This window comes from Charadrius vociferus, unplaced genomic scaffold (genome assembly GCF_000708025.1).
Source record: "Charadrius vociferus isolate BGI_N301 unplaced genomic scaffold, ASM70802v2 scaffold161, whole genome shotgun sequence".
Lineage (NCBI taxonomy): Eukaryota > Metazoa > Chordata > Aves > Charadriiformes > Charadriidae > Charadrius > Charadrius vociferus.
The window spans coordinates 2268849-2279970 of NW_009646928.1; the positions used below are offsets into that span (position 1 = coordinate 2268849).

The 11122-nt window shown below is 39.0% G+C and overlaps 1 protein-coding gene across 1 annotated transcript in view; it reads right to left on the bottom strand.

Moving 5' to 3' along the window:
* Nucleotides 1-2971: 2971 nt before the first annotated feature.
* Nucleotides 2972-11122, bottom strand: part of LOC104294875 (mitogen-activated protein kinase kinase kinase MLT) — a 58314-nt gene continuing 50163 nt past the window's right edge. The window contains exons 10-11 of the mRNA XM_009894542.1: nt 7775-7910; nt 2972-3435 (exon numbers count right to left, since the gene is read on the bottom strand). Coding sequence (XP_009892844.1) covers nt 3070-3435; nt 7775-7910 — 502 coding nt within the window. The 3' untranslated portion in view covers nt 2972-3069. The remainder of the gene's footprint in view (nt 3436-7774; nt 7911-11122) is intronic.

Consider the following 11122-nt stretch of genomic DNA (forward strand, 5'->3'; position numbering starts at 1 on the left):
CACTGGGTTTGGTTAATGCCTTCATAAGCTGACACACTGTGTGGCTGTGGATTGTTGTGGAGATCTAGATACCCTGGTGACGATACAGGTAGAAGACAGACTGAGTTGCACTGCAGAGCAAAATCAGGTGTGGAAGATGAAAGACTCTGACCTCCTCCAACCAACATACCTGCCCACCAGAGCCACTTTCAAAACCTTTATCTAGTGAGAAGCATATCAGAGGCAGAAACAACACAGCTTGATTCTCACATATGATTTTTGGCTTGTGAACTGGAGACATTTGGTATGAAAGTCATCACAGGAAAGTAAAAACGCAATCAATACCATTTTTTTTTTTAATAAGCATAGCTAATATCCTAAGTATAACACTGTCTCAAGGGAACTGCACCAGAAGAGTTTGTCATGTTATCACTTTCTCTACAATTCAGAGACCTTTGCTACCTTGAACACACAGGTAAGTTTTACAACAGTTTACCTTTTTCCTTAATATAGCTTAATTAGCTTTGACAAATAATATATGGGGACAGAAAAGGGAAAAATAAATTGGTGTTTGTTTCACTAAAAAATACTGGAACTAAGTATATAGCTGAAGTTCCTATGAGCATGCTACAAAATTCTGATGATATTTTGCTGAAATAAGTTACACGCCTGGGTAAGCACAAAACCTGGAAGACAGACTTAAATCTTGTGATTTCGCAACTACGAAACCCTGTGTCATACCACTTCAGAATTATTTTTACTTCTGTAAAGATAAAGGAGTACATTTACAAATTGAGTTTAAATCCCTGCAAATACAAATGTGCATGAAATGCTCCGAGATTGTCAGATGCTAAAAAAGTGCAAAACATCAATGTTAGGGACATATTTTTGGGTTTTTTTTGAATACTAAATATACTGAACCAAATTTCATTTTCAGTTAAAGCTGTACAACTCTACACTGCTTATGTGGTACAGTAATTTATGCACAATGACACACATCTTAAGATCTAAAGTGCACGTATTAGATTACACAAAATTAGATTACACAAATCCATCAAGTTTTCCTGGGTGCAAAGTGGCAGTTACAAAAATAGTATCATTGCTGTGGGTGTTAGCAGACGTAGACTTACTAAAATAGTGCAAATCTGCACTGGAAACAGCCTATTTGCTCTTATTTCCATTTAATTATTTGCCCTTCAATGTCCCTTTTTCTCCCTAAAATCAAGTTGCTTTGATGGACCTAAGAAGCCATCCCTACCTGTGCCGAAGGTACAAGGAGCAAGTTTCTCCTTGGGATACTCCATAAACTTATTACATCATTTAAATTACAATTTTGTCATGAGAAAAGCTTCCTGATACAAAAGGGTTAACTTCAAGCCAATGGATTTGCATCTGTTAGGAAGAAGTTGGAATGTGGAACCACATCCTACAGAAATTAAGCATCTTGGAAGGTCTAACCCTGTGCAAACTGAGTGAAGTGCTGATGCTTAAGGATAAAACAATTCTCTCTCACAGCCCAAAGAGGTGCCCACTCCTCACTCTAGAAAAACTCCTTCAAAGAACTTTCTCTTTTCTTGAGCGAACACGTAATGATTTCAGGCCTGCTGTTATCTTATGTATCCATTTTTCTCTAAGCTATCTACAAAAACACTCACCACAATATGTAGGTTAGAGCTGTGTAACAGGCAAGCCTATAATTAAAGAAGCCACTCAAAAACAGAAGTTTTCATAAAAGAAACCCCTCCAGTAATTGAGAATGGAATTTTGATGGCTTATTCCCACTACCGCTGAACTAGACAGTAACGTTTTTCTTTTGAAATGCTGCCCTTCTTCCTTGGGCAAATATTTTACATCATCTTCCTTTCTAACCTGCATTTGTGTTAGCACCGGTTTCCCTCCCTCCTTCTGCATCACCACTAAAGGGGTCATCAGGAGAAACGTCCTCGCTGCTCTCAACATAAGTGCCTGGCAGGCAATTATTGCAGCAGATTGTTACACACTGAGTTTTATGGTAAGTCGTAACAGCAGTGGCAATACTTTAAAAGTGATTTAGCTGCAAAAAACAGGTACATGGAGACTAGTAAATATTCCTCACGTTACCACCATCACGGAGAATTTCACATAAGCCACAGTAGTAGGGCCCAAGCTGAAATGTCCTTGTGGCTTCTCTTTGTCCTTTCATAAGGGTAACACACCCGGTTTAGGAGATGCAACCCAATCAAAATTTACTAACACCGATTTTTACTCTCAGGTACAAGAATAAGTCCATCAAATTTAATAAGGCTTCCTGGATTTACATCAACATAACTGAAAATTAGCTTCTAGATCACAATATCTGATAATAGATGCAGAGGTCTGATTGCAGTTTGCTTTGCTAGAATGAATTATATACACATGCACATACACGTGAGAGGAAAAAAAAAATCATCTACTAACAGGGTTTATCTGGATTCTGCTGCTATTTAATTTTTAAACTGTGTATTTAGCTAACCCCTCTCTTCCCCTCAACCAAGCTGCTCTCTTCCTAGAAACCTATTTGTGACTTCCCACAATGCCGCCTTGAAAAAGGCTTTAAATTAGAAACACAGCAAACCCCTTCACTGCAACAGCAAAAAAGAATGGATTGTAGAGAATAGCAAATCTGGAAGTACAAGTATATTCATATGATTGACAATTAAAGGGGTAAGTGAAATTACAAAAAACACAAAAGAAAAATTTGAAATACATTAATGGCATTAAAGGCATTGAAGTTTCCCCCAATGTTTTCAGATCTTAGGTTTATCAAGCCATAGTTTCTGTAATCAGGCATCAAGAATTATAGATATAATCACGGTTCTTAAAATAATAATCTCAATTAGTTTGGGAAGTTTAGTTCCAAATTTCATCAAAGCAGAAATAAGTCAGCACAATCTAAACAAAAACAACATGTCTTTCTACACACAAACATGCTCAGCCTGGAAAACGTCTCTTTTTTTTTTTTTTCTTTTCTTTTACAGGATTTAAACAGACCAAACTGACAGGATTCTTGTTCTAAAACTTTATTGTTTTGCTTTGCTAAAACCGATTTCAGGGTTAATTCTATAATTGATTTCATTCGCTGCTATCATCTGTGTCATCAAAATAATCATCATCATCGTCATCTGACCAGTCGAATTCACTGAAACCCAAAGCCATGTTGATTTTCTTTCCTTTTCTCATAGAGGTGGTTTTAGAAGAATTCTTTTTGGCTTGCATGTTTATCTGCATTCCAGAATGCAGGACAGATCCTGCTTGGTTCAGAGAGAAGATATCCCCAAAGCCCGTCATCATCAAGGCCTTCAGACTTTGGTTCATGCCAGCTACCTCCCCGTTACTTGTTGCTGTGATCTGACATGACATCTCTGCACTGTTTGACTCCTCTGTTTTAGATTCAAAGTAAGACTCCTCAGACATTCTTGCAGCAAGAGGTAAGAGAAACTATTCAAAGGAGGAAAGGACAGAGCAAAAGTGAAAGTTAGAACCAATTTAAAAATCGAGGGAAAAGACACCACCAGATTAGTTGGCAATCAACAGAAAGCACAACGATTAGTGAATCTAAACACAGAGAATTCATTTAACCAGACAGCTTCATTCTGGGGTCATTGTTCTCAAACAAAAGTGCAAAATCACTGAGTCGCATAGGCAAGAACCACAGGTAGCAGAGCTTTCATGACAAAAGAAGGTTCGAACTCTTCAATCCTTCATTTTGTACAGTGTAAAACAGAATGTGACATTCCCCAGTCAGGTGGACTGGCGCCCACGGCAATGCGGCTACAACAGAAGTTTGAATGAGTTGCTTAATTGAACCTTTCAGGATTGAAGAATAAATCACATTAAGATCAGAGAACCCAAACAAGCTCCCAAAGTTTGGTGCAGAAGTAGCAGCCCTCTAAATATCAGAAACAACAGCAGCAGTATTATTTGTGCAAAGACTGGTTTTGAGCGTACGCTCAAAAGGAGAGGAAGGGGTAACCCTGCGACAGCCGCAATCAGAAACGAGCCTCTCACCAGTGTAAAGGACACAGGAACTGGCCTCCAGCCCGCACCAGCAGCTTGCTTCAGGAAGCTGTCCCAGGGAGGAGCAGGCAGGGGAAGAGGGGCTGTTTGGTCGGCTGGTCAGCTTCTTCAGCTTGCCTGCCTTTTCTTTTTCTTTTTCCTTTTTTTTTTTGGTGATATCAATAGATATCTGCCATTTGGTTGTACATCATATTAAATCCCTACTGATGTAATCTTCACCTACAGACACCGCCGTTTTCTTGACCCAGTCTGTTTGTAATAACAAATGAAATGTGCCCTCCCCAGCTAAATAATGATTAATGCTTCTTCAGAGTGGCTGGGCTAGTAACCTCTGTGACACGCTTGCCTGTTCTCCACAGGGAGTAAAAACTCAGGAGTTTCATCCCAAATTAAAATACCTACTAAAGCAACAGCATAGGAGCTACATGTGGACATGTGAACTGGCTTTTCTTTCCAAAGCTGTTTGCAGAACTACCTGCCCAAAGTTCATGGTTTTCCACATCTTTTTCAACCTAATCAGAATACTGGCTGACGAGTCAACGGCAGTTGGTCACAACAGGTTATAGGGGTGATTATAGTGATGCCCAGGTCTGTAACACAGGAGGCTTAGTGGCTAGGCTGCTCAAAGAGTGCCCATTTCTTGGCAAAGCCACTTCCATTGACAAATTGGCTGTCATTAAAAAGGACAATATCTGTCTTTTTGTTCCTCTTGAGTTTTCCCTACTTACATAGGTTTTCTACTTGTGTTGTTGTTAACAAAAGTTAGTTACCATGGTTTAAGGAACAAAATTAAAATTAGACTAGTTCGGGAGATGGGGTGCCCTAAATACTCTTCGTGTGTCCAGTTGTGAAGTGACAGAAGAACCTGAAGCTAAGCTTCTGTACATCTGGCTGTACAGGAAAAAACAGTTACACCATCACCAGAGTGCTAGTCCGATCAAGGGCACCAAAAGCTCCTACTTATAAAGAGAAGGATTTTGTCACAGAAACGAGACGCCCCGCACATGATTCAGTGCCAGGCAGGTCTTCCATCAGCTACTGGAGTTTAGTCACTTCAGATGCATGGACAAGCATCCCCTGACATATGGGAAGAATTCCCTACCAAAAAAAAAAAAAAATCATCAAAACTGCAAAACAGCTTTCCCCTAAAACATGTTTCTGGGTCAGTGTTTGTGCAATGCCTGGCAGTGGGTAAGCTGCAAATAGGCCATAACTGTGGCTCATTTTGTGAGTTATAATCGCCTTACTTCCTACATATGTTGCGATCTCATTATCTGGAGAACTTAGGACAGAACCTTTGTGACAGCACCTGCCTTTGGTGTTGCATTGCATGCGCCAACAACCATGAAGAGATTTCTACAGATGGCTGGGATCCCCAACCTGTGTACAAGCCACTGTTCTTCTTAAATGACGACCTGCAGGTGCATGGCACCACAGATAAATATCTGGATTTCATGTCTTGCTCACTGTCTTCCTCTAAATATGAGCTTCAGCTTAGCTACAAACACTCCCTTCTTAAAGTCAGGTCCTCTTTCAAAAGTGTCCCATTTCACTACAGCTGTGGATATATTTTACTCCTCCAAAAGGCTCCAGATTCCCTTGTGCAAGACGCTCTTGGAGATCCGCACAAAGGGAATTTGCAGAGATTAGACTCAAAGGTGTCTGTTGTATAAGACACAGCAGCAACAGGGTCAAAACAAGAGCACAGAGAAACACTACATTCATAGAAGTGTTTCTGAAGATTGGCCTCATCCTTGTCTCATACCGATGTGTGTAAAGCTACACTTTATTCTTTGGAGTAGGAGCAGCCTGCCACTCATAGCTACCTACCATGCAGGATGAAGCTTCTACCAACCCTACAACACTGGAGAAACAAGTGTCAGAGACAGCTTCCCTGTTATCCTTTCACTTGGTTTGAGTTTCTCCTCCTGCACACCACTTTAATAGTATCTGCCGGCCTCTGGTCTTTGCTGCAGAGCAAAACGAGGAACCGACTGCAGAGCATAGAGCAGGGATGGCAGTACCAGCTAAGACACAACAAGGCCCAGTGTTGGTTAACAACCAGGTATAAGCCTAGTGGGCAGCCTAAGCTGTGTTATTAGGTCTGGTTGCCATCTATTTGACACCGTTTTTACAGCCAAGGTAGCTTAAAATCGAGCAGTGCACTTCCCAGTTGCAATCCTCCAGTTTGACACTGCTGAGCAGACATACCCTGAACCACTGGAGGGAGGGAGACACTTGACTCTGAGGATTAGAGCTTGCAAACAGAACGCCCAGGGATATTTTGCAAATGGTTTACAGCTCTGAATTTAAAACATAGTTATATTCGTAACCAGTACCTTGTAGAACTTCACTTGCTATGAAAAAAACAATCCTTCTTGAACAAGCCAATTTTTGCCTGTATGTCATTTTTTTCCAACAAAAGGGCGCTTTCTAAAGCCGTTCTGTGTAACAGTTTACTAAAGATCTATGGAAAAAACAAATCTATATTTCCCTATTAGAAGAAATTGCATTTAAATGCAATAGGAGAGTTAGGTTAATGTTATGCAGAAAGACAGTTCATGCTTAGCACAATAGGCCTTAGCACAATGCTTTATTCTTCCAGCAACGCCAGCTCTAAGTGAAAAGTAGAAGTCATAAGCAAGTACAGCATAAAAAACCCTAGGGTCTTGCTCGTGAAAAGATTTGCTCATTAAGGCTGTGTCTCATGCTGTGCTCAGGACAGATGATGGCCCATAGCTCAGTTACTGGAAGTTTGCAAGCGTTAAAGCAGGCATACAGATATCTACTGAGAACATACAGTATCTGCACATAGGAAAACATTCATTCTTCGTGATTTCATTACTGCATGTTCACAGCTGGAACATGAATGCAACTTAATTCAAACAATAGCAATAAGCTAAGCCTTAAAAACCAGTTGTACATAAATGGGCATGGCTGGAATCAAGGTTGTAAGTAGCATAAAATTGTGCGTAAGAAAATCATATGCTACTGCAATCTCAATTTGGTATTTGTTTTGGCTAGTGCTTTAAACACAAGTAAGTAATGTAGTATTTTTCTTAACAAGAATTCTGTTGTAATATGTCTTGCCACGCACTAACCCTGTGGTCCTCCCTCTGCCAATCAGTAGTCAAGAGCATCACATTTTGTTAACAAATTCAAGAGAATCCAAAGAAGTTTTTTTGTTCAATTTATTAATAGAAATGTGGCAATCCTAAAAGCTAATAACTGGTCAGCACAAGTATGTTAACTATAATTATGAACAAAGCCCTAAATTAACACTTCAAATTTTGACCCCCTTTTCCACAGGATGGCAATTTGCTTCTTCTCAAAGAAAAAGAACAGAATAAAAAAATCTACATAGGTTTCTCAAGCTGCCTTCTGCAAGAAACAAGTGATTCTTACATTTAGGACCAAATCCTGCATCCATTAAAGTCAACAGCTTTCTAGGTGAAAAATGAATTTATTGCATGCAATCAACCTTTAAAACTGAGAACTGTAATTAAACCAATGTGAAACTACTTAAGTGTCCATGGCACAATATGAACTATCAGCAATATTGGATATCTAATGTATTAGATGAAATTTTTAAAAAACAATATAGTTATTTGCCATGATGTAATAGAATAGACTTTAATTGGCCCAAAGGAACAACTAAAGAAAAGGGGCACTACTTCCTTGTTGTGTCTTTAGATTTACACAGACAAAGCTCCAAATACTTTCTGAAGAAAGATGAAAGGTTGAATTATTGTCTACTTACAGGAGTATTGGATTGTTCGGTTAGCTTCTGCTCCCACATCCTCAAACGTCGCTCCCGTTCCTTTAGTTCCTGCTCTTTAAAGCTCAGATCACGCTCCAGTTTCTTTAGTCTCTCTAAGGTTGCCTCAATTTCACATCTGCACAGAGACAATTTGTTACGTCTTGTCTTTTCCTGACAGATACAGATTGTTCATAATTCCCACTTGAATGTTAATTAAATGTGAAAGGCTGAAAAGTACAATACTAACTCAAGCAGTTCATTTAATTACCAAAATGCAAAGCCTTTCAGAGCTTTTGAAACAACTGGCAATATTTATACTTGAGAATAACCATAATACCTTCAGTTGAAGAAAAACAACATTTAAAAGAGTAAAATGCCATATAATAACATTTTAAAAACTAAAATGACATCTTTCTCGCAACATCATGAAATACGATCTTACCCATAAAGAAACTGCATTAGAATTGGTCAATTAAGAGTGGGTCAATCATTAGCAACACAACTCAGGCAGTCTAAGAAGCCCATTTGCTTGGGTTTATAACTTGGCTACAAATAATATTTGGAATTATACTCAAAATACACAGAAGGAGCACTGGGCTGTTCTTCCCTCTTACCTTCCTGTTTCTCCAGGTGAAGATATAAGAGCAAGAACATAAAGCATGATATGACTCAACCCTCCAAATGGTTACAAATACAAGCTTCTCAATTTAGGGACAGTTAATAAGAGGATTTGGTGTACTTTACTCTGCTTCTCACCATACATGCAAAGGCATGAATAATAAGAAAGGCAGGAAGTGAAGGCAGTACTCCAAGCAGCCTCAGATACCGTCCTTATTGGCTTGCATTGCATGTACCTCATCCCTTAACAAAGTAGTTTCCTTTGACATGCTTTCTGATGGACAGTATCTTTTAAACACATGAACTGAACTGCTCTTGGAAAAAAGCTTAAGAAGTTTTGTGCTACAAATGCATGGGTGAATACTAGAAAGTACAGAAAAATAATTCTGGCACTAAATTCAGCCACATTTTTTGCTTGTGGGATAACCACAGAAAACCCTCCAATTTGTATCGCAGGCTGTATTTGCATTTAACAAATCATTTCTATGACTGTTTGGGAGACTGTGTACTGCCTGCCACCTGCGGCCTGACCAGTACTCCAACCATTTCCTATTCACATTGTGGGAATAGTCAGCCACAGCCCTTCATCTTCCTCCTAGAGAGAGCGCACTCCTTAGGAGACGGAGATCCTAAAGAGAGCTCTGAAGATGGCTATTCATACTCTGCAATGCCAAATCTTCTACTCAAACTTTCACAACTTTTTCCCCGACATAAACACACTGCAAACAAAATTTGCTCCTTCTTGTGTTTTCAAAAAGAAAATAAAAGGACTAACAAAGCTAGTGTGGGGGTGGTGGTGGTGGTGGTGTATTTCTTTCTGTAAATCTCCTGTCCTAACGTGGCACGATTAAGCTCTTCTCCAGTATCATCCTAAAGGAGTTCAGGCTCTCAATGTTGGAAAATGCATAGCCACATAGCCTATTTAGGCAAATTAAATCATTTAAATATTCCAAATCTTACAGATTTCTTCTTTTAATAAGACATCTCAGTCAGAGAGTAATGCTTACAAAGTACAGTGAAAGGATTCAGAGCTGGGAGAACTAGCAAACTCTACCATCACGCTTAATTCTACTGCAAAAATCAGCCACCTGGGGCAAGGGCATTTAGCACACTTAAATCCTGCTGAGTGAGCTGTTCAATGTGGTGGTCAGAACAAATGCCCCCTCACAATTATTATGCCTCAGATTTCAAGCAAAATTCTCTCTCATATTTAGGCATGCAAAGGTCAGGGCTGATCACACTGCTGGGTGGAAAGTGGTCACAGATCTTAATAAAGAAAAAAAATATCCATCCTAATAAAGGAACAAAACTAAAAAGCTCTGCATAGAAGGTCAGAAAGTGACTCCAAACATACATCTCCCTGTCATAAATCCCTTCTGTCAGGTGCAACGTATACTATGCAATCTACTGTGGGAGAGGATAGTCGCAAGTGCTACTTTTCTTAGTTTGTCTCTCAACATCACTGCTACTAATATGCAACTCTAATTTTTAAAATATGTAAATTAAGGTTCTCTTTCAAATAACGTTCTGCACTATGAAAGTCCTGGTAACAATAGCTTCCTATACATCAAAAGTCTATTTTGTGTGGCAATTACCTCTCTTCATTAGACAGAAACTTCTCTTATAATAAAAGGTCAGTCTGCAAAAACAGTTGCATTCTGAAAAATAATTCCACCGTATAATAAAACTGTGTAATTAAAGAGAAAGCTACCGTACATTGCCCAGTTAATGAGTCTTACTTCATAAATGAAGCAGCTTGAAACATTATACATGGTAGGGCATGTGGATTTGTTTGCTTCTGTAGTTCTGCAGTCTGAGCATACTGGCTTTTCTAGAATAATCTCATTCTGTGGCACTGAGGAATGTATACTGTATTATTCAAAACAATAATGATAAACAGTCGCAGATTAAAAACAATGACTGGCATTCGTTTGTATGTCTTGAATTGCTACTGATCCACTAATATAAGTATCACTAATAGACTATTTTAATCATTAGAACAGTCGCTTGTGGGAAGAGGGTGGAAGAAGTAATGCCGTTAGTATATATGACTAAATGCAGACAAATGTGATGTCTCACTGAATTGGAACATCATTACTTCAATAGTAATTTTTTCCTACTGTAATAAAAGTGACTTGAGAAAGAGCTCCAAAGAGATCACAGAATATGAACTTAAACATAAGGCAGACCTGTGCAACTTAGTCATAAGACAGTGCCCCTATTCAATTAAATAATAAAAATGTGAAGGGTAGAACAGTTAGGAAATAAAATACTGAATTACTTCAAGGAAAGGGCAGAACAGGCAGATTAAAATGCATTATTGATATAAACATCAAGGCTAGTAAATATTGCAAATAAGACCACATTAAAGATAGGTCAAAGTGTCATTTGTCTTATCACCTCTGTCATTTATCTTTATTCATGCATAGACTCAGCCCACTCTCAGTTTTCACACCAGCCAGTTAGAGGTTGGAGACTGGTTACTCACTGGTACAGATGCATTTTTTGCACGCCTCTATACAAAAAGAACCTCACATTGCCTTTTCTTAAGAAAAAAAATGTAATCCAGCTTGTCTGAGCTTTGATAAGAGCAGTATCCCTGTGAAAGTGCAGTATCGGGGTCACTAATTTGGAGGTCCCTCAAAGAACAAGCATAACCTTCGCTTTTCCCAAGCTCACTCTTCTCCAGGGCTCTGATAGCCAGGCTTCATTAAAATTCCCTATTTCACG